General features: G+C 47.0%; 1 protein-coding gene across 1 annotated transcript in view; it reads right to left on the bottom strand.

Moving 5' to 3' along the window:
- Window positions 1-10,305, bottom strand: part of HK2 (hexokinase 2) — a 60,276-nt gene extending 49,971 nt beyond the window's left edge. Inside the window, exon 1 of the mRNA XM_082229955.1 lies at window positions 10,159-10,305. Within this exon, the coding sequence (XP_082086081.1) occupies window positions 10,159-10,206 (48 nt within the window). The 5' untranslated portion in view covers window positions 10,207-10,305. The remainder of the gene's footprint in view (window positions 1-10,158) is intronic.
- Between the last annotated feature and the right edge of the window lie 13,398 nt (window positions 10,306-23,703).

Below are 23,703 nucleotides of genomic sequence, written 5' to 3'. Positions count from 1 at the left end.
ATGCTGGAATGAAGTTATATGGCTTTAGTAGAAATGTTATAAGGAATTAGGTATAGATAGATTAATAGGGTATTAAAGGGAAAAATAAGGTTAGAATGTGTTAAGATAATTATAGGATAGAAAATAGAGGAAGATGGAGAGGAATTGCTGAAACAATTAATAGAAGTGGAAGACAAAAAGGGAGGTGTGAGGAGGTCATGGAAACATGTGAATGAAAGATAAGATATTGAAACTGGATTGTGTTTTGAATTGTTTTTGTTTTGTTTTGTTAATTGTTTGTGTTAGTGTTGTGTAGTGTTTTTTGTACGGTATTGTATTGTTGTATTGTTTTTCTTTGTTTTTTTGTAGTGTTGTGTTTAAATTGTTGGAAATTAATAAATATTATTTATTTATTTATTTTAAAAAAGGGATAAGCCAGTAAAAAAACGAAAGCCCACTTGAATCATCAGGGCAAGAATGACCTGAAACTAAGCACACGTGACGTATTGCTACAGCAGTGGCCCCCCACACACCCCGACTGCAGTACCCACTAAGAACATAAGAGCTGGCTGGATCAGGCCAATGTCCCATCTAGTCCAGCATCCTCACATCACAGTGGCCAACCAGATGCCTGTGGAAGACCCCAAAAACAGGGTGCAAGATGAACTCTCTCCTTCTGTGATTTCCAGAGACTGGTATTCAAAAGAATTGCTGCCTCCAGCCGTGGACAATGTAGCCTTCATGGCTAGTAGCCACCAACAGCCTTGTCCTTCATGAATCTGTCTACACCTCTTTTAAAGTCATCCAGATTAGTGGCCATCACTGCCTCCTGTGCGAGGAGTTTCGCAGCTTAATATGAAGAAAAACCTTGTTTTATCTGCCCTGAATCTTCCAACATTCAGCTTCTGAGGATGTCCAAAAGTTTAGTGGGATTCCCCTTCCTTGTAATATGAATCCAGTGGTTTTGGTCCAACCCTCAGTAGCAGCAAAAGCAACCCTGCTCCATCTTCCATGTGACAGCCCTTTTGCACCCAGGTGAGAGGGTGCAAATGTGGGTGAGCGGAAGAGCTGTGCTTGCATTTCGGAGCAAGTGGGTGGGTAGAGGCCCCCTTCCAGGGGCTCAGCTGTGTGAAAAGGACTCACGGTTGCCCACAATGGCTTCGTATTTGAGAGAAGAGGACTGGAGTGACTTTTAAAACCATTCAGTCTTGCTCCTTCACACCCTATACCCTATAATGCAATTCACCTGGGATTTGTGCACCAGACCAAGAATTTGTTGTGCAAGAGGCCTCCCTGAAAGAGCACATGGGCAGAACTGCAAGGCCCAGTCAGAAACCTCCCTGTCCCTTGTAACCTGAGCATGCTGGTCTGGAATAGAAGCTGCCACATGCCTGCCAAGCTGCCCCATCAAAATGGTGTGGAAACATTTGTCCTCTGAGACTGACCACTGATCAGACCCCAGTGCTCCAGCTTGGGTTGAACCTCAAAGTGCAGGGTCCTGTGGCCCCCAATGTCCAAGAGAGCAGCAGAGCTTGGAGAAGGCATGAACTAGCAGGCCCAGCATCAGCACCAGAGATGTTCTACACATACTAGGGTCCATCAGGTCAGATGCTGGTTGCTGCAGCATTGCTCCTTCCTCCTTCTTTTTTAAAAAACCATATAGCCAAGGAATGGCCAAGGAGGCATGAACATGGTTGCAAATGCTCATTTTATTAAAGCTTTTCTAGTACTTATTCCCAAATGTTTGGCAGCAGGAAACAATACAGCAGCAGAAAACTCCTTTTTATTCCCGTAGTCATGTTGGTGCTGTGAGTTTTTATCAATGTGAAACTGCATATGCTCAGAGTATTTATTTTTGCAGTCCGTATTGGCCATCTGCTTTCTTGCTTTTTGCTCCAGCTTATCAGGAAGGCAGATGCAGTTGCAAAGCATATAATGGCTGAATGGGAGAGAAGTGTGATTTGTGTGCTTTGCAACTGAAGTAATGCACAAAGCTCCCCACCGCCCTCCATGCAGAGTCTGCCACCGCAAGGAAGAAGCTTCGGGGGTCTTGGTGCTCCTACTACAAACCCTACTTGGTGCTCCTACTCTTCACTCCTCCAGTGACCTCCACTTCCCTTTTTCCATCTAAGCTCCTGCCTTGCAGAATCATATGCTCCAGGTTGACCCAGCCAAGCATAACTTTAGCCCAGGCACGGCTGCAAAGCACCTCCTCAGGAAGGAACAATTTGCAAGGGAGGAGGCAGTACTTAAGATCCCACTGTCCCACTGAAAGTCTTTCCCCTACACAGAGAGAGAGAGAGTACCTGTTTACATGGAAGATGGAGCCAGCTTGTTTTCGGCTGCTCCACGGAGAGGACCTGAACCAATGGATTCAAATGACAAGAAAGGACATTCTGACTAAACCTTAGGAAGAACTTTCTGATGGCAAGAGCCCTTTGACAGTGGAACAGATGCTTTCAGAAAGTGGTGGGCTATCCTTCAATGGAGGTCTTTAAACAGCATTTGGACGACCATCTGTCTGGGATTCTTCAGCTGTGATTTCTGCCTTGCAGGCGGTTGAACTAGATGATCCTTGGGGTCTCCTTCCATCTCCATGATTCTACCCCACCACTAATAGGGGTTCCAGAAAAGCAACCTGGGGAGGGATTTCAGAGCAAAGAGAGAGTGGGGGTGGGTGGGTTTTGCACACATATATGCCACACAACCACCATTCTGCTGCTGGAGATTCTGCTGTGCACACATTGCAGTGGGAAAGAAGTCGATGGGTTTGTATTACCCATGGCTGCATCATAACATGTCAAAAGATGGAGGAAGTACACTAATGTGCTCATTCCAATGGATCCTTTGCAAGTTGGAATACTGCATCACAACATCCAGAGAAATGCAGATTTTGAGTGGCTGCCTCTCCTCTCCTTTCCTCTCCTCTCCCCTCCTCTCCCCTATATTGCTTATTTTCCACTTTCCTCTTCCTCAAGTGTTACTCAAGTGTGCTTGTCACAACCAGAGCTGTCAAAAGCTGTCTTCTTATCCAGAGGGCAGTTTGCATTGCAAGCAGGATATATAAAGCACAGAGCAAAGGATATGAATGTCATTCATAATAACATATATTCATCTGTCAGCATCACTTACATGGATTGCTTCTTGCTAGTTACTTTAAATAAATAAAAAGGTCTTCCAAACTGATATCATAGAGCTGGACTTGGGCTGTGTTTCTACCAAGAAGAATCCAGGAGATTAAGGTGACAGTCCAGCAATTCATAGCAGTGATTTACAAGGGATCCTGGATGGAAAATGTACTTGGCTCATATTTACTACACATGCCCCTCTGATTTGGAATGTGTAAACACATTTGTTGTTGCTGATGATGAGTTTTGCCTGAAGTGTTGTGAGGCTGAGCAACCCTCTTACTTGTTTGTTTATGCATTTCTAGCCCATCTTTTTCTCCAAGAAGCTCAAGGTAGCATACATGGTGTTGTTGCTTAGTCGTTTAGTCGTGTCCGCCTCTTCGTGACCCCCTGGACCAGAGCACGCCAGGCACTCCTGTCTTCCACTGCCTCCCGCAGCTTGGCCAAACTCATGCTGATAGCTTCGAGAACACCGTCCCACCATCTCGTCCTCTGCCGTCCCCTTCTCCTTGTGCCCTCCATCTTTCCCAGCATCAGGGTCTTTTCCAGGGAGTCTTCTCTTCTCATGAGGTGGCCAAAGTATTGGAGTCTCAGCTTCATGATCTGTCCTTCCAGTGAGCACTCAGGACTGATTTCCTTCAGAATGGAGAGGTTTGATCTTCTTGCAGTCCATGGGCCTCTCAAGAGTCTCCTCCAGCACCACAGTTCAAAAGCATCAATTCTTCGGCGATCAGCCTTCTTTATGGTCCAGCTCTCGCTTCCATACATCACTACTGGGGAAACCAGAGCTTTTACTGTACGGACCTTTGTTGGCAAGGTGATGTCTCTGCTTTTTAACATACATGGTACCCCCCCTCAATTTAATCCCCACAACAACCCTGAGAGCTAGGTTAGACTGAGAGGCAGTGACTAGCTCAAGGTGACCTTCATGGCTGAGTGGCAGAATTCAAACCCTGGTCTCCCAGGTCCATTGCTGTGATGGCTAGGACTGATTACAGTTGTTAAGCCAAAACATCTGGAGGGCACCAGGCTAGGGAAGGCTGATCTAAACTCAATGGGTCCAAAACCAAAATTATCATCTTCCTCCTCAAGAGTCATGTTACGTCTCCCATTCCAGCATGGCAAAAACATGTCCCTTCCTGTCTGCTCCCTTGGCATACAGTTCTGTGCCCTGTTGTTGCCTTGTTTTTGTTTGATTTCATTTAATATTTGCAACCCACATATTCCCCACACAGCATAGTGCAATAGTGGCAGAATAGCAGCCCACAAAGCCATATGTCAAATGATCAAGAGAAAACAGCAAATAAAGATAATGCAATGTCCACTTCCAGAGCCTTATGTCAGCCCCCATCACCTCTGTCCAGAACTCTGCTGCAACTGTCTCATCCCTCTGATCATGCGATGCCTCTCCTGAGCTACATATACGTACAGGCTTCCTGTCCGTACCCAGATGCAGCCCCTCCTGTCTCTCCAGACATCCCAATGCACACTTTCTAAGTACCATTTGCACACTGAGAGCTCCACAGAATGACCACTTATGCCTTATTGAAACATTTTGGAGATGCATTGCTCCAAAAACTAGTGGGGTGACTAGTGGGGTGCCACAGGGTTCTGTCTTGGGCCCGGTCTTATTCAACATCTTTATCAACGACTTGGATGATGGACTCAAGGGCATCCTGATCAAATTTGCAGATGACACCAAACTGGGAGCGGTGGCTAACACCCCAGAGGACAGGATCACACTTCAAAACGACCTTGACAGATTAGAGAACTGGGCAAAGACAAACAAGATGAATTTTAACAGGGAGAAATGTAAAGTATTGCACTTGGGCAAAAAAAATGAGAGGCACAAATACAAGATGGGTGACACCTGGCTTGAGAGCAGTACATGTGAAAAGGATCTAGGAGTCTTGGTTGACCACAAACTTGACATGACCCAACAGTGTGACGCAGCAGCTAAAAAGGCCAATGCAATTCTGGGCTGCATCAATAGGAGTATAGCATCTAGATCAAGGGAAGTAATAGTGCTACTGTATTCTGCTCTGGTCAGACCTCACCTGGAGTACTGTGTCCAGTTCTGGGCGCCACAATTCAAGAAGAACACTGACAAACTGGAACGTGTCCAGAGGAGGGCAACCAAAATGGTCCAAGGCCTGGAAACGATGCCTTATGAGGAACGGCTAAGGGAGCTGGGCATGTTTAGCCTGGAGAAGAGGAGGTTAAGGGGTGATATGATAGCCATGTTCAAATATATAAAAGGATGTCACATAGAGGAGGGAGAAAGGTTGTTTTCTGCTGCTCCAGAGAAGCGGACACGGAGCAATGGATCCAAACTACAAGAAAGAAGATTCCACCTAAACATTAGGAAGAACTTCCTGACAGTAAGAGCTGTTTGACAGTGGAATTTGCTGCCAAGGAGTGTGGTGGAGTCTCCTACTTTGGAGGTCTTTAAGCAGAGGCTTGACAACCATATGTCAGGAGTGCTCTGATGGTGTTTCCTGCTTGGCAGGGGGTTGGACTCGATGGCCCTTGTGGTCTCTTCCAAGTCTATGATTCTATGAAAAAGGAAGCGGGCGAAAGAGACATATGCATAAACTTTGCATGTGCTAGCAATTTATAGGCACAGGTGCAAATTTAGAAATAATTGCTATTTTTTTAAATGAAATGCATCTCATCATAATGACCAGGTGACCTCAGCTGTTCACTGCTGATGGGCAACTTCAAGGCCCACTGATCTTCACCGTTATGGTTCTTCCTCTTCAAAACAAACTTGGACTGGAAAAGCACTTGAAATAGAGGACTGTCCTCTGTAGAGCATTATGGATGCAACACGACTACCTGAACAGTGACTAGTGCAATATGTGGTGCTTTCTAAATGGTTTGTTGCAGCATGTTGAAACCGACACTATGCAAGACGGGAAGCTAAATTGTGTCAGTTCTTTGAAAATGAAAATACGTTGAGAAAGGACCCAAGACAGTCAGGTGGCAAATCTGGATTGCACACATAACAGAGCACACCAGGTCTTGTGTCACCAGGCCTAGATGCCAGGTGGGGCTCCTGCTGGGGGGGGGGTGTGCAGATAAGAGTCCCCTGGTTCTGCTGCAATGAGGAGGTAGGCGCACTGAGGGTGGGGCTAGGGAGGGAGTTTTGCCCAAGGCTCTGTCAAAACCTGGACCCCAAACTGCCACACATGTGCATTCCACATACCCCACTTAGTAGAACGGGTCAGGGAATGGCCATCTGCCTTGATGCACATGCCTTGCTTGCAGATGTTTCCAGGTTCAATACCCTCAAAGCTTGCAGGTAGGGCTGCGAAAAGCTCCTGCAAGAAGTGCTGGAGAGCGACTGCCAGTCAGAACAGACAACACTGAGCTAGTTGGATTCAACGTCTGATTCAATATAAGGCGGCTTCCTATGCTGTCAAAGTAGCATATCTATCTCCTCCCCTTCTCTTGCCATATTAATGGTGCACTGCAGGAAACGGTGACATACTGAGTCAGATCATGAACCCACCAAGCTCAGTATTGTCTGCTTTGACTGGCAGTGGCTCCTAGCTGTACCTCTCCCAGCAATACCTGGAGATGTTAGCAGGGGCTGAACCTGGGAGTTCTGCGTGCAAGGCAGGTGGCTCTGCAATCTGCGCTATCTTCCTTCCCCCAGCAGGTGGGAAAAGCACACCCCACTTTTGTGGGGTCTAGCTGAATCACTAGATCTCAGTTGTTTATAGTTCTCTTTGACGCAGTAAATGCATTTTCATTTTGGGGTAGTTGTTTCAGGTATGTAAAGGTAAAGGTACCCCTGCCCGTACGGGCCAGTCTTGCCAGACTCTAGGGTTGTGCGCCCATCTCACTCAAGAGGCCGGGGGCCAGCGCTGTCCGAAGACACTTCCGGGTCACGTGGCCAGTGTGACATCGCTGCTCTGGCGAACCAGAGCCGCACACGGAAACGCCGTTTACCTTCCCGCTTGTAAGCGGTCCCTATTTATCTACTTGCACCCGAGGGTGCTTTCGAACTGCTAGGTTGGCAGGCGCTGGGACCGAACGACGGGAGCGCACCCCGCCGCAGGGATTCGAACCGCCGACCTTTCGATCGGCAAGCCCTAGGCGCTGAGGCTTTTACCCACAGCTCCACACGTCTGTTATTGTCACACAACATCACCATCAGGAAGCGAGTTCCGTGCTAATGACAAACCATGCTCAAAGCTGTTCAGAAAAAGCTGGCATGTCAGGATGGAGGCTTCTGGGTGGGGCTGCAGGAGGTGAGTGGTGGGCCCTCCCTCAATGGAGGTCTTTAGGCAGCGCTCTGCTTGGGATGCTGTTAGATCTGGATCCCTTGCACTGAGCAACAGGTTTGATCAAATAGCCTTCAAGGCCACCTTCCCATTCTTTAATTCTAGATTTGTAGCTTGGGGGTATTTTTAAATGCAGCCTCGGAGAAGTGTCCACCTGGTTCATACCCCCCTGAATCAATGACAGATGTTGCACCAGCAGCTCCCCTTCCTAGAGAAACATTAAAGAAGCAGGATTGAGCATTTTCACCAATGCTAAAATACCTGCACAGGTTTGTTTCCAAGCCTAGCTCAAAGTGCTAGACTCACCATGGTATGGTCTGATCCCTTAGGAATCTGCCTGATTGTCAGGTGCCTATGGAGGCTCTGTTCTGAATGCTCCACTCATGGAGGTAATGAGCATGGAGGCTGTAGACGGGGCCTTTTCGCTGGTGGCACCCCAGCTGGGGATCTCCCCCTCAGAACATGTCACCAACCACGAGCCCCATTAACATTACCTGCTCAAAATTTCAAAGCCACACACTCTCTCCCGTCTCTCTCACACGTTCTACTTCCTTGAACCTACAGAGGCATTTCTGTCATTCTCTGCGCAACTCAACCTGTGATTGACTGGGCTGTCACTACATCAGCCCTAGTAGGAAAGCCCTTCGTCCATCTGAGAACTGTGGAATGCTAAGGATGCTTAGCATTCCACAGTTCTCAGATGGAACTGCCAAAGAATCCTGGGAACTGTAGTTTTCCCATAACAGAAGTCATGTGCTTTAAGTGTACATTGGATGTACTTCGAAATCAAAACACACACACACACACAGGGCTGGACCAAGGCAGTTGGTCCACTTTGAGGCTTTCTACAATTCAGCAGTATATAAATTTTATGAAACAAATCAATGAATGCAAAGTAAAAGGTGATGCTCCCACCATACAGAATCCAACCAGCTTGGCAGGTGAATTGCATTGCAAGTGCAGCAATGAAGCAACATTCACCCCCATTCCTGAGGGCAGCAGGGCAGGTTACAGGACTCATGGGGGGAATTGGGGGGGGCTTGCTGTAACACCCAGCATTTTCTTTGCTCAGGTAAGTGCCAGGGCTGAGCCTGAACCTGAACACATCCAGATAGGAGGGAAATTGTTGAACTGTAGACATTTACTCTCTGGCTGAACCCAAGCAGTCTGCACTGAGCAGAGAGAAAGCTCAGTTTGCCCATCAGGTCGGATGTGTTTGCTTAACTGACTCTTCTCATTTTTATTTAAATGCTCAATTACACAGTTAAAACAAATATTGTTGTATCTCAGTAAAGAGAAGATTCTGAAACTATTTCATGTAGATTTAGTTAATTAACACAGAGACAATTAATGCATTCTTTGGCAAACCCTCTTCAATACTTGGCTCGAATCAAGAGTTGAAGCAGAATGACTTGTAACAGAACAATGCAATTAGCCCTGATCCCTCTTTCATGGGGGCAGCTCCAATTTAAAAGTCCACCGTTAACATGTATATTAGTTAATTAACCAATCAATCTTGCAATCAAAGCTAATTATTATAAATACATCTTTCTGCTTAAACTTCTGAACCATTTCTTTTGCAGGCATTTTTTTTTCCATAAAAGGGAAAACATGTTATTCCTTTCACAGCAAACGTGTGCCATGGTCATATTTAATAAAATCTTGTCTGTTTTCTGAGTGCTCTCTTCCCCAGACAGAGCTACATGCTTATTTTAAACCTCAGTATATGTGGGGAAAATGCTATTCTGAACCTTGCATCACTTACTACCAGCAGCAAGATTTTGGGGGAAACACCTGTCTGTAGAATTAAACTAAGGGCAGTAAACTTCAACCAGAACCAAGCCAGTTCAGTGACACTGGAAGCAAAATCCAACCAGAAAACATAATAGGTTTGACACTGGGGTCTGTTAACAGAAGATGCTTCTCTAAGTCTTCTTCCTAGAGGCCTTATGCCCACTTAATATATTTACTCCAGGAATACAGTTCCAGATGTCCTGCAGGTGTTGTTGGACTCCCATCAGTCACGACCTCCCATCAGTCATGTACTCCCATCAGATATGACCATCATGGTCAATGGACCTCCAGTTTCTGGAGGTCTACAGCTTCCCCATCCTTGCATATAGTCCAATCACACTCTACTTTATTTAAAAACCATTCTCTGCTTCCAGTCTCAATTATCTGCACAACTCTAGTTTATCAGTTTATGTTGCCCTGTAAAGTCAACAGAATCATGCATAACAAGAAACTAGTTTCAACATACGGGGTGTCAACACACATCCCGGACAATGCAAGATATTTGCATTGTCCATCTAGATTTTATCTTTCCTGTTGCTGAACATCTCCTTTCCCTGATCGCTATGTTTTCCATACAGTGTTTCCTTGCTATCAGGCTTTGGAGGAATCAGAGACAGAGAAGGCACACAGAGAAAAACACACCAGCTGAAAATTCACCATGGAGCAAGGCAAGCTGTGTTCATCCTGAACTTTTCAGGATTATAAACACTGCAAGTGACTAGGAAACACTAGGCTGGAATGTTAGTATTTAAACCTGTGGAGAAAAGGGTTGCACCAAGTTCATCTGAAGGATGAGCTACCTGTTTGCTCGAGGAAGCTGAAAATTACACACCTGCCTAAGGTGTATTCCTATTAAAGATACCTTATTTTGAAGTGGGCTGTAAAAACTGAAGCCTGGCTGGCTTCTCCCTCTCACCAAAACAGATAAGGTGAGGTGCTTAGAAGTGAAAAGAGAGTGCTCTTACCTGGTTGAAGATTTCCTGGTCCATGGCATCAAGGTCCCTGCCAGCCATCCTCTCTCTCAGTTGTGGGGAAGCAACTTAGAACGATGTGGTGCCTGCTCTGGAGTTCCCTCTTTAAAGACTTGCTCAACACGGACTGAGTGGGTGGAGAGAGAGAGAGAGCGCATCTACGAGACTCACGGAGGGAGGTCACTGCCTGGGCTTGAGGCAGAGAAATACGGGATTGTAGCAGGAAGCAGTTTAATCCCAGAGCTGAGCGATGATGAGCAGCCAAATAAATAAATAATTCACCCCTCTGCTGTCAAAAGGCTTGTCTGTGGATGTAAAAAGCCAGAATCTTTGGGGCGCTGAGAGTTTTGCTCGCAGCCCTGCTCTGCTCCAGGGTAAAACTGGCACGTGGCCGGCAGGAGGGAGTAACGCAGGAGGTTCAATGCAATTTATTCGTTTTGATTTCACAAAGCAGATGAGGGACATTTCTGCAACTGCGCTGAAAACATGGGGGCAGCAGCTCAGTCACTGAACCTCCTTTTGTGTGCAGAGGTGGGGGGGGGCGTCCCAGCCAGGTTCAATCTCTGACACCTCCAGTTTTTCTTAAGGTTCTCTCAAGAACTCATTCTGTTAGAAAAGGTCTCTCTCTCTCTCTCTCTCTCTCTCTCTCTCTCTCTCTCTGTGTGTGTGTCTGTGTCTGTGTCTGTGTCTGTCTCTGAGACCCTGGAGAGTTTCTGCCATTCCGCGATGTCACTTTAGGATGGTTTGGACTACAACTCCCATCAGTCTCAGCCAGAACAGCTGGGCTCCCACCAATGCTGGCATGACACAGCTGTGCTGATGGAGGTCATAATTCAAAACATCTGGAGGACATCAGACTGGGGATGGGGATGGGGAGGGAAGCTTGCTTATTCATCCATTTAGGTGCATTTAAACATTGCTAGTTTAAATACTAGAAAATTATCTGGTATTAAGACTGTGGCCCCTGTACACAGTGTGAAACCACTGTAAACAGTCATGGCTTCCTCGCACAGAATCCTGGGAACTGTAGTTTGCTACGGGTGCTGAGAGTTGTTCTCCCAGAGCTGCGATTCCTGGAGTTCCCTGGGAAGAGGGATTGACTGTTAAGCCACTCTGGGAATAGTAGTTCTGGGAGGGGAACAGGAGTCTCCTAACAGTTCTCAGCACCCTTAACAAACTACAGCCCAGAATTCTTTGGGCAAAGCCATGGTTGTTTAAAGCAGTGATGCATTGTGCAGGTGAGCCTGGGAGACAAGACCCCTTTTCAGGCATGATGAGTCATCCTGTTAGATAAGAGCAAGTGATTAGAAGAGCAGGCCATGCTCACTGGTCCCACCCCTGCTGTCATCATCATCATCAACAACAACTTTATTGCACTAGCCAAAGGACATGGCTTCATTCACAAAGGAACAAAGAGAGAAGCAACAATAATCATAAAAAATAAAAACATCAGGCACTGCAGATACAATGAACCACAATCACTTCTCCCAAAAATTATTTGTTGCATACAATAGAATAGCAAGGGGTTCTCAGGTAGAATGTGCCAGCTTAAATCACCTTTGCAATTGACCGCTATTTTATCTAGTTCTTTTCTCCTGATCTTCTTAGCTGTCAACGCATATAGTGCTGCTTTATAAGTTACAAAGTCATCAGTATCACTCAGCAGCCATTTCCCCCTTTCCACCCTCTTCGAGTGTGTTCCATTCGTGAGCAGGGGTTTTATATATCAATCTCTTGGTTCTATATATAGCGGGCACTGCAATAAATAGTGGTACAGGTCTTCCACGCAAGGTTGCCCACACAGACAAAGTCTCTCCTTGTCCTGTACTTTGCCATACCGACCATCCACCACCGCTGAGGGCATCAATTGGAATCGTAATTCTGTAAAAGTGATTCTTAGTACAGCAAGTGGGAGTTCTGTCAAATAACTAGCTTGGATGTGCTCTGTTTTGATAAGTGGGAACCATGGTGAACGTTTGCTAGAGGCAATCATGGTTAAATCCCTTTCTGCACCGGACCTGAAGAGACAATCTCTTAAGTGCCTCTTATCCATCTTCATGATCACCTGGAGATATTGTAATTGATATTGGGTCAAGAGGCATTGGACACCATCCTTCCAACATTTGGTCTGATCCTGTTCTGTGTGGGCCATAAGTGGGGAATCTCTCCTCCGAGAGAGATTGAAGTCTTTTCACATAGTTTAGACACAGATAGTCAGCTCTAGCCCCGTATTGTTGTCACACCCACTTCACTTTCCTGAGGAATTTGTTCTGCACTATTTCTAAGGCTTTGTTGGCATTTGGATCCATGCCCCATATCGCTACTCCATGGAGCATCTGGGAGACCACTTTACTGGCAAAGATTTTCAACACAGTTTCTAGTAACTGGCCACCCACCATAAAATAGAATTTCATTCATGACCCTTGCTGTCATGTCAGCCCTCTACCATCCACAGGTGTGGAAGGTCTGGAGCAGGGAGCCAACTCTGGACAATTAGGGTCACCCCACAATTGGGAACCCTCACAATCTGGGTTCTAGATGGCACCGGAGTCACCACACAGCCCCAGGTTGTGAAAGCACCCGGGGGCCCCCATGGGTGGAAAGGGTGGGGCTGGATGATCAGAGCATGCCTAAGGGTTTGGAGCAAGCGAGGGGAATGCCCCCCTTCCAGTGGCGTAGTGTGGGTTGTCAGCACCCGGGGCAAGGCAAGTAATTTGCGCCCCCTAACCCGTGGATTTGCGCCCCCTAACCCTAACCCCCAGATGTTGCACCCAGTGCAGCCGGGCCCCCCTGCACCCCCTACACTACGCCACTGCCCCCTTCCCCTCATGTGATCATAGATCGTAGAGCTGGAAGGGATCTCCAAGGGTCATCTAGTCCAGCCCTCTTTTCAATCACAGCTTAAGAATCACTGACAGATGGCCATCCAACCTCTCTTTTTTTAAAAAAAAACCAAAAACAATGAAGGAGAATCTACCAACTTCTGAGGGAACCCTAACTGCAGGAGAGGATAGAGTGCCTGAAAAGGTCGATTGTTGTAGTCATATGAACCACTCCTTGCCTATGCAAATATACAAATTAGTGTGACTGGCATTTACATTTCCCCTTGGCTGACCTGAGCAGGAGCCAAGCCGGAACAAGCTCCGTTGCCCTGAAACCAGAAGGTTTTCCTCATTGTGTTATCAGATAAGGACTCAATAGTTACAATTAAACACACTGAAGCACTAAAGAGCTTTTCAGGGCAGTGTTAAACAAAGTCAAGTTGCTTCCAGACCAAGTATACGCTGAGCATTTCCCTTTATTTGTCTGCAGGGAGCTTGGATGACATGTCAAAACGAGGCTTTCCCCAGACTTCCCAAGGCATTTGCAAAATTTGCAAAAGTTCTAGTCTTTTGGGGAAGCAGGGTGGTAGACAGGGCAAGGAAAGCAAACCAACTATAACAGTGTGACATGAATTTGCCAGTACCATAATCAGTGTGGTGTAGTGGTTAGAGTGTCAGACCAGGACCTGGGAGACCACAGTTCAAATCTCTACTCAGCCATGAAGGTCACTGGGTGACCTTGGGCCAGTCACTGCCTCCCAGCCTAAACTACCGTTTTTTTGCTATATAAGACGCACCAGACAATAAGACGCACCTAATTTTTGGAGGAGGAAAACAAGGGAAAAAATATTCTGAATCCCAGAAGCCAGAACAGCAAGAGGGATCGCTGCGCAGCGATCCCTCTTGCTGTTCTGGCTTCTGGGATAGCTGTGCAGCCTACATTCGCTCCATAAGATGCACACACATTTCCCCTTGCTTTTTAGGAGGGAAAAGGTGCGTCTTATAGAGCAAAAAATGCAGTACCTCACAGGGTAGTTGTGGAGATTAAATGAGGAAGAGGAGAATCGTGTACTCCACCTTGAGCTCATTGGAGAAAAGGTGGGATATAAATGCAAAGAATGCAATGCAATAATTCTGTTATACAAGTCTATGGTGCAACTGCAGTTTGAATGCTGTGTACAAGCTCTGGTCGCCTCAGCTCTGAAAGGATATTGGAAAAGGTTGAGAAAGGGCTGGGAAAATGATCAAGGGGATGGAGTGGCTCACGTATGAAGAGAGGTTGCAGCATTTATGACTTTTTAGCCTAGGGAAAAGGTGAGTACATGATGGAAGTTTCCAAGGTGACGCATGCAGGCATGGCATGGAGGACATGGACAGAGAAAAGTTTTCTTCCCCCTCTCTCCTAACACTGGAACTTGTGGACACCCAGTGAAGCTGAAGGTTGGAAACTTCTTCACACAGCACAGAGTTAAACTATGGAACTCACTGAGACAGGAGGCACCAACATGGGTGGCTTTAAAAGAGGATTAGACAAATTCATGGAAGAAAGAGCTATCGATGGCTACTGGCAACACGGGCTAGTAGCGGGTGCATGCCTCTGAATACCAGTTGCTGGTAATCTCCAGTGAGTAGGGTGCTGTTGTCCTCCTGTCCTGCTTGCAGGCTTCCCATAGGCACTGTGAGATCAGAATCCTGCACTAGATGGACCATTGGCCGGAGCCAGCAGGCTTGTCTTAGGCTCAGTAAGGGATTGAACCCCATCCGAAAATCACGACAACTCAAAGGCATCCACTGGTCCTTCTTGCAGAGTTCCCTGAGGCATTTAGTTGGCCACTGTGAGAACCTAATGCTGGATTAGATCAGCCTTTGGCCTGATCCAGGAGCCAGGCTTTTCTCCTGTTCTTATTGTCCCTGTAATTCAGTGAAACAAATCCCCCAAAGAACTGGATTTGCTCTAGTGGCTATTAGTCAGTTACTAGATGGAACTTCCCTGCAGGAAGCAGTCTACCTCTGAGTAGCAGGTGCTGGTGACAAAGAACAGAGGAAGCCTGCCAGTTTTTTCCTTGGTAGCAGCTCCTCATTACTGACCAGCAGAGTTGGTAACAAGATCATAGAATTATAGCTGGAAGGGACTACAAGGCTCATCTAGTCCAGTGCAGGAATCACTGCTGAACTCGATGTTCTTCAGTGCAAATAGCCCAAAATAAATCACACAGCAGTGGTGTTGTGGATGCCCATTCTCTGTGCGTATACGTTTCTGTTCACAGCAGTTCTCATTCCACAGAGAAGGCCTAGGAATTGGCTTCTAGATCTGCAACTGCTTCCAGAGTTTAAGAGAGGAGGAAGGAGAACACTTTTGCTTTGCCTCTTCTGCCAGCAGAAGGTGGAAACCCAATTAAAAACATCTGTCTAATTCCAAAGTTTATATGCTACTCACTAACAAAAGGCAGTCTTGAGTAAGTTGCTGACTGCCCCTTCCAACTGCTCATCCTTTGATAAGCATATCAAAAGGCTTCACAAACCTTACCTCTGTCATTTTACAACATCCAGGCAATAAGAAAGGCCAATGCTATTATCTCTGTCTTACTAAAAGGAGTAGATAGTTCTGAGTCCACAGCTCACTGCTGCAGCACCTGCCCTGCATCCTGAAGTTTTCAGGCTCAATCTCTGGTGTCTCCAGTTAAAAGGGTCTCACCTAGCAGACCTGGGAAGGAACCTATCTCTGCCTGGGACTGGACTAATGATCTGACTAAGCGTAAGGCAGTAATAGAGATGCTCGTTATCTGGGGCTGCCCTTGAAGACTTTCTGGAAGCTACAGCCGGCTGCCAGGCTGCTGAAGGGGGCAGCAAGGTGAGGCCATGTGTCCCTGCTCCCGAAAGCACTGCAGGGCCTGTGACCTTTAAGGTGCTGGCACTGGTGCATAAAACCCTAAAGAATTTGGGGCCCAAGTACTTAAAAGACGGTCTCTCCCATTACTGACCAGCCCTTAAGAAGCATAGAGTCATGGTGTTTTCAAGTTGGAAGGGACCCCAAGAGTCACCTAGTCCAATCCCCTTCAGTGCAGGAATCACAGCTAAAGAATCCCTGAGATGAGGCCATCCAAATTCTGTTAAAAAACCTCCAGCGAAGGAGTGTTCACCACCTTTCTCCTTGCTGTGGTTGTGCCAAGGGGGTGTATCTGGGGGGTGGGGCTGTAGTAGAGACCTTCAGCAGGGCTTCTCTGCAGCAGCACTCCAATTTTGGGACACCCCCCCCATGAAGTGCATCACTATGTCACTAGCACTTAGATGTAGCATGAAACCTTCCCTGTTGACCCCTGTGTCCAGTCCTCGCAGGGTGGGGTATTTTTAGCAGTTTGGAAACTGATGTGTGTGTATTATATGAGTTTTTGTTTGTTTTGCATTTTTAATTATGTTGTATGTCTGCTCTGGGCTCTTTCAGGATCAGAATCAACCTTGAATAAGGCACATTTTAATAGCTGAGCCAGCTGACTGGGCTCTGAAATAGACATAACTAGAATTTTGGCAACAATGAAGGCTCTGAATGTGTTGTTGTTGCTTTTTAACTGTGCCCCTATATTCACTTATGTAATTCTATAGATGGTTCTTCTTTTGCAGATGTGTCAGACCAGCCTTGCCCAGCCTGGGACTCTCCAGACGTTTTGAACTACAACTCAGTGTTGTAGAGAGCCAGTGTGGTGTAGTGGTTAAGAGCGGTGGACTCGTAATCTGGGGAACCGGGTTCGCGTCCCCGCTCCTCCACATGCAGCTGCTGGGTGACCTTGGGCCAGTCACACTTCTCTGAAGTCTCTCAGCCCCACTCACCTCACAGAGTGTGTGTTGTGGGGGAGGAAGGGAAAGGAGAATGTTAGCCGCTTTGAGACTCCTTAAAGGGAGGGAAAGGCGGGATATCAAATCCAAAAGAAAAAAGAAGAAGAAGAAAAAACTCCCATCTCACCACTACAGTGTCCTGGCTAAGGACCTTTGTTGGCTGCATGCTCTTCCCATCCGTACCTAACATGCATGCACACACATGCACAGCTGTGTCGCATACGCACCCTTGGCCAAGCCTTGATCTGCCATTCCGATTCTCTTGCCATCTCATGGGCATGTGGCAGGGGGGAGTGGGAAGGGTGTGTGTGCCTGACCCACGTGTGTGGGCATGTGGCTGGTTCCCTAACTGGGTGCCCTCTAAAGCAGATCATCAGCTCTGGATCTCACATGACAGCTTATGCAGAGTCTCTCTCTCTCTCTCTCTCTCTCTCTCTCTCTCTCTCTCTCCTGGCTTAACCATCAGCAGAAGCAGAGGGGGGGGGGAGGAATGCCAACAGAAGAAAGAGAGAGCAAGCAGCAGCAGTGATGCTGCCTGGGTTTCTTGGCAACACCCCAGCTGAGTCCATTTGCCTTTCATTCACTCTGCTAAGTACGTGATCCCAGGCACACACACACACAAGCCTGGCGGCTTCCTCCTTGTGTTGCAACGGAATGGGCAGCGAAAAGAAAAGAGGTTTAAAGCAGCGGTGATGATGCACTGTTAATTCAGCCAGACGGAGGCTCTATAGACTGCCACCACTGCAAGCAGCAGGAACAGCAACACAGAAAATAAGGCTTTGTCCCAAAACGACCTCCCATAGAGGGCACAAGCGTCAGACCAGCTGGGTAGCCTGTGGGTCTCAGCAGCTGAAGTGAGCCGCTGAACCTCTGTGGCTATAGGGGCCTGCAAGGACCAGAGAGGCCCCTGGAGAAGGATATGGCGGTTATATGAAACAGTGTTCGGGACTTTTTAGTTTAGACAAAAAAGGCTAAGAGGCAACATAATAGAGGCGTATAAAATTCTGCATAGCTTGGAGAAAGTGGATAGGGGAAAGTGTTGCTCCCTGTATCATAACACTAGAACTGGTGGTAATCGAATGATGCAGAATCCTGCAAGACTCAGGATGGATAAAAGGAAGGACTTCTTCACGCAGCGCAGAATTAACCTATGGAACTCACTTCTACAGGAGGCAGTGACAGCCACTTTTAAAGATGGCTTTGAAAGAGGGTTGGGCAAATTCACAGAGGAGACAGGGCTCTTGATGGCTCCTAGCCCCAGTGGCTCTGTTCTGCCTCCACAATACTTCTAAGCATCAGTTGCTGGAAACGGCAGGAGAGGAGAGTGCTCTTGTGCACAAATCCTGCTTGTGTGTTTCCTACATGCATGTAGCTGGCCATGGTGAGAACAAGATGCTAGACTAGATGGGCTATTGGCTAATCCAGCAGGTTCTTCTATGTTCTTATGGACTAGAGTAGGGCAGGGAAGTCAAGTCAAGTCAAGTAACCTCTATTGGCATCACATAAGAACATTCAGAATACATTCAGAATAGCTAGGCCAGTGCGATCTCATTGCTACCCCAACGGCACAGTCACCCACCAAAGGGCAGAAGAGGCAAGCAGGGAAGTTAAACTATGCACTCAGCGGCATAGCGAGGGCCCCAGGGAGGGGGGAGGGCTTATAGGCCTGGGTGCAGAACCTTGGGAAGCCACAAACCAGGCACCCCCTGCATGCGCCTGACATGCAACCGCCCAAAGAGCGCAGAGGGTGCTCTTCACCCTCCATGCTCCCCCCACTCCTGCCTGCCTGAAGAGCACCCTCCACGCCCTGCCCCCACCCAGTGGCAGCAGCATGGCCTGGGGTAACATGCTCCGGCTCCGCCTGGGGGGGCGCATGCATGCGCCTGCCCCAGGCACCTGCAGACAGCGCTACTTCCCTGTATGAAGAAGTACAGTCGTTCCTTGGAAGTCAAATGCAATCTGTTCCAGAAGTCTGTTCGACTTCCAAAATGTCTGAAAACCAAAGCATTGCTTCTTATTGTGTTCCAGGACACAATCGGAAGCCGTGGAAGCCCCATCGGACGTTTGGCTTCCAAAAATAGTTCACAAACCGGAACAGTCACTTTCAGGGTTGTGACATTCGGGAGCCAAAATGTTTGGGAACTCAGCTGTTTGACTTCCAAGGTATGACTGTACTTTATTTTACCTGTCCTGAATCTTCCAACATCTGGCTTCATTAGATGTCCATGAGTTCTAGTGTTAAGAGAAAGGGAGAAAAGTTTTTATCTACTTTTTATCTACTTTTTCCATGCCATGGAAATGTCCTTCCCAGATGGCATCTTTGGCCAGTTTTAAGTTTGGGTGCCTGAGGAGTGCAGGTCCCAAAATGACCACCTGCGGGCTGCTGGACCACAACTCTAAAACAACATGACAGTTTATGGGCATTTTAAACAGAACATTTGGACCTGGCAACCTCTTTACTAAACTTTTTATTGCAATTTAATCACTTTGTGGTAGTATATCAGCCAGTTTATCATAATCACTTTACGGGTGAGTGGAAGTCCTAATCTAATCAGCAAATGGGGAAAAATTATGGCAACCTGTAATAAATGCAATAAATATTACTAATAAAATAATAACCTGAGGCTAGGATAAGCTTTGATTTTCCCTTTCAGAAGAAAAATGTTTAGAAGTCGAGGAAAGGAAGCCTGTGCAAGTCCAAGAGAAGCAACAGGGGCTCCCTTAAGCATGGGTGGGCCAGGTGGAGGGGCAGCTTAGAGCAGTTCCAGGACACAAGGGCCTCTGTGCATCATCTGCCCAAACTGGACATGCCTAAAATGCTCCCCATTTTCCAGGCTGCACATGGAGGAATTGAGGCAACATTGGCTCCTCATGGCAAGCTCAGGCATTCTTAGCTGAGGTGAGATGAGAGATGAGCATTTGAAATGGGGGGGGGGACTAGGGTGGTTTTGGGTACCCTTGGAAAGAAGCAGAATCGCATGAACTGCCCCAACTTGGGGATTAGTGGCATGCAGACTGGGAACCAAAGCTTCTGCTGTTTCTCCTCTGTTGTACTTAAACTAAGGTTACCAGACGTCCCCGTTTCCCAGGGACAGTCCCCGGATTTGCAGACCAGTCCCCATACAAAATCCATTGATGTTGAAAAGTGTCCCCGGATTCACTGAAAAAAATCTGGTAACCTTAACTTAAACCAGCTCTCCAAGAAAAAGAAAAGATGGCCACCAAGATCAAGCAGCCTTGAACAACACTTGCAATTCCAGGGAAGGGTGGCCTCTGGCAAGGCAAGTTTCGTCAAGCAGATGAGAGAGGGAAAGAGCAGCGGGAAGCCAGCTAAGCCCCGTGCCTGCCTGGCCACTGCCTGCTCCACAGTCTGCCTCCCGGCATGGCTTCATTTAGATCATGTCAGAGAAATGTGAGTTACACAAGGCACATGATGCTGTCTCAGAGCAACTGGAAAAGACGTCACAATGGAGGACCACCTACTTGAAGAACATAAGCAGCTCCTGCTGGATCAAGCTCTTCTATATCACCTTTAGAAGACATCTGAAGGAAGCCCTGTCTAGGGAAGCTTTTTAATGTTTAATGTTTTATTATGGTTTTTATATATGTTAGAGTCCCAGAGCCCCGTGGACTGCAAGAAGATCAAACCTCTCCATTCTGAAGGAAATCAGCCCTGAGTGCTCACTGGAAGGACAGAACCTGAAGCTGCGGCTCTAAGACTTTGGCCACCTCATGAGAAGAGAAGACTCCCTGGAAAAGACCCTGATGTTGGGAAAGATGGAGGGCACAAGGAGAAGGGGACGACAGAGGACGACATGGTTGGGCAGTGTTCTCGAAGCTACTAATATGAGGGAGGCAGTGGAAGACAGGGGTGCCTGGCGTGCTCTGGTCCATGGGGTCACAAAGAGTAATAGAATCATAGAATCATAGAGTTGGAAGAGACCACAAGGGCCATCGAGTCCAACCCCCTGCCAAGCAGGAAACACCATCAGAGCACTCCTGACATATGGTTGTCAAGCCTCTGCTTAAAGACCTCCAAAGTAGGAGACTCCACCACACTCCTTGGCAGCAAATCCCACTGTCGAACAGCTCTTACTGTCAGGAAGTTCTTCCTAATGTTTAGGTGGAATCTTCTTTCTTGTAGTTTGGATCCATTGCTCCGTGTCCGCTTCTCTGGAGCAGCAGAAAACAACCTTTCTCCCTCCTCTATGTGACATCCTTTTATATATTTGAACATGGCTATCATATCACCCCTTAACCTCCTCTTCTCCAGGCTAAACATGCCCAGCTCCCTTAGCCGTTCCTCATAAGGCATCGTTTCCAGACCTTTGACCATTTTGGTTGCCCTCCTCTGGACACGTTCCAGTTTGTCAGTGTCCTTCTTGAACTGTGGTGCCCAGAACTGGACACAGTACTCCAGGTGAGGTCTGACCGGAGCAGAATACAGTATCACTATTACTTCCCTTGATCTAGATGCTATACTCCTATTGATGCAGCCCAGAATTGCATTGGCTTTTTTAGCTGCCGCGTCACACTGTTGGCTCATGTCAAGTTTGTGGTCAACCAAGACTCCTAGATCCTTTTCACATGTACTGCTCTCAAGCCAGGTGTCCCCCATCTTGTATTTGTGCCTCTCATTTTTTTTGCCCAAGTGCAATACTTTACAGACAATACTTTGTCAGACACGACTAAACGACTAAGCAACAACAACATATATGTTGGAAGCCACCCAGAGTGGCTGGGGAAACCCAGTCAGGTGGGTGGGGTACAATATTATTACTATTATTATTTGGCCTGTCCAATGGCCCATTCAGTCCAGCCTCCTGTTCTCACAGTGGCCATCCATATGCCTGTGGGAAGTCTGCAAACAGGACCCAAGCACAAGAGCAGCTTCCCTTCCTTCAGCAGTTTCCAGCAACTGGTACTCAGAAGAATTCAGAAGCACTGCTCCTTCCAGCTGTGGAGGCAGAGCAGAGCCATCCTGGCTAGGAGCCATTGACAGCCCTGTCCTCCATGAATTTGTCTCATCTTCTTTTGGGAAATGATATACAATGAATTGAAAAGGATGTTTAAAATAACCGTTGTAAAACATACCAGAAGCTTTTCTTTGGGGGATTATAGGGACAGAAGTACCTAAATTGTACAGAATTTTTTTTTAGGTATGTGATTACAGCAGCAAGAATGCTACTCATCCCACAATGGAAAGAAGCAGAAGTCCTAGCAAAGGAAGAATGGATACAAAAACTTACGGAATGTGCAGAAACTTACTGGAAGAATAAGAAATCAAGATAACAAACTCTTTATAAAAGAATGGAAATGGTTTATTGAATATTTACAGATAAATTACAAACAGATAAAAACATTCGCAGGATTATGGTAATAACCTGCAGTTTCATTAGAGTGTATATTTAAAGTAGATAATTAAATGAGCAAATTTAATGAATTTGGATATGAAGAAGATATTAATAAGGAACCGCAGAAAGAAGGAGAAGGAAGTCAAACTTTGCAATGTTAAAATGATTGTAAAACTAATGAAATGTGTGAATTTGAAAAGTATAAGTAAAACCTTTTTTAAAAATCTTCTTTTATAGCCATCCAGGTAGGCCCCCCCCCCGCCTCCTGTGGGAGGGAGTTCCATAGTTTAGCAATGTGCTGCATGAAGAAATTATTTCTTTTATCTGTCCCAAATCTTCCACCATTCAGCTTTTTTGGATATCCAAAGAGTTCTAACGTTATGATGGAGAAAACCTTTCCTCTATCCACTATCTCTCTGCCATCCATTATTTTACCAACTTCTATCATGTCGCCTCTTGCTTGCCTTCTCTCTAAACTAAAAAGTCCCAAATGCTGCAACTGTTCCTCACGGGGGTGTTGCTCCACCCTCCAGATTATTTTGGCTGCCCTTTCCTGAACCTTTTCCGACTCTGCAATATCCTTTTTGGGGTGAGGTGACTGTAATTGTGCACAGCATTCCAGATGCAGTTGAGCCCTAGAGTTGTATAAAGGCATCATGAGATCAGCAGGTTTATTTTTGATTCATTTATGGTCCTGATCCAGATGGAAGTGGGTGGGTGGGGAGCAGCCAAAGAAGAAGGCCTGCTTCTGCAATGTTTGGGAAGAACAGGACAAAGAGGTGCAGGTGCCAAGCACACACACACCTTCCTCTGGGAAATTTTTGGTTTTTGTCACCTGTGTCACAAGAGTCCCTTGCTTGCTTCTGTTTGCTGCTTATGCCCCACAAACATGATGTACCTGGTAGCGCTGGCCCTACCATTAGGCAGACTGTGGCAGCCGCCCCAGGCGGCAGATGCTGCAGAGTGGCCAGCAATGGGGAGGCATTTGAGCATATGTCACACAGACAGCCCTGATCTAGCCAGCATCTCTTGGGTGTAGCAGAGGATGCTGCCCCCTGTATGGTGTTGATGTGAGGTGCAACCTGGTTGGCTTTTGCACATTGAATGGGGAGATTGGGAATCTCTTGTCCTTTGCCACAGGCAAAAAATGTATTGGGCTGGTCCTGGCACACGGGGCCCACAGGCAACCTTCAGCTCAGTCCTAGGTTGTATCAGAGCTCACTTTGCCCCCTGCCAGGCTGGGAGGGTTAGGTGGCCATCCCTGCAGAGTGCCTCTCCCCTGAGTGAAGGCCAAGCTCAACGAAGGCAATCAAAGTTGCCTGGAAGGGACCTCTGCCATTGGGAAGGTTACCTCTCTGGAAGGAATCTCTGACATTCCTGCTGGTTCTTCTCTCAGTCCCAGGAGGAAGCGCACTCCCTGCTCTGCTAAGTTATTCACAAGAGGTCAGAGACAGGCAGCAATTGTGTCACCAGGCCAGCTGCCATCAGGCTGAAGAGGTTGCCTATGGTGCAAATTTGCATATGTTGATCTA

This window comes from Podarcis vaucheri, assembly GCF_965113315.1.
Source record: "Podarcis vaucheri genome assembly, chromosome: 7".
Taxonomy (NCBI): Eukaryota; Metazoa; Chordata; class Lepidosauria; order Squamata; family Lacertidae; genus Podarcis; species Podarcis vaucheri.
This window is presented reverse-complemented; position numbering and strand designations above follow the sequence as displayed.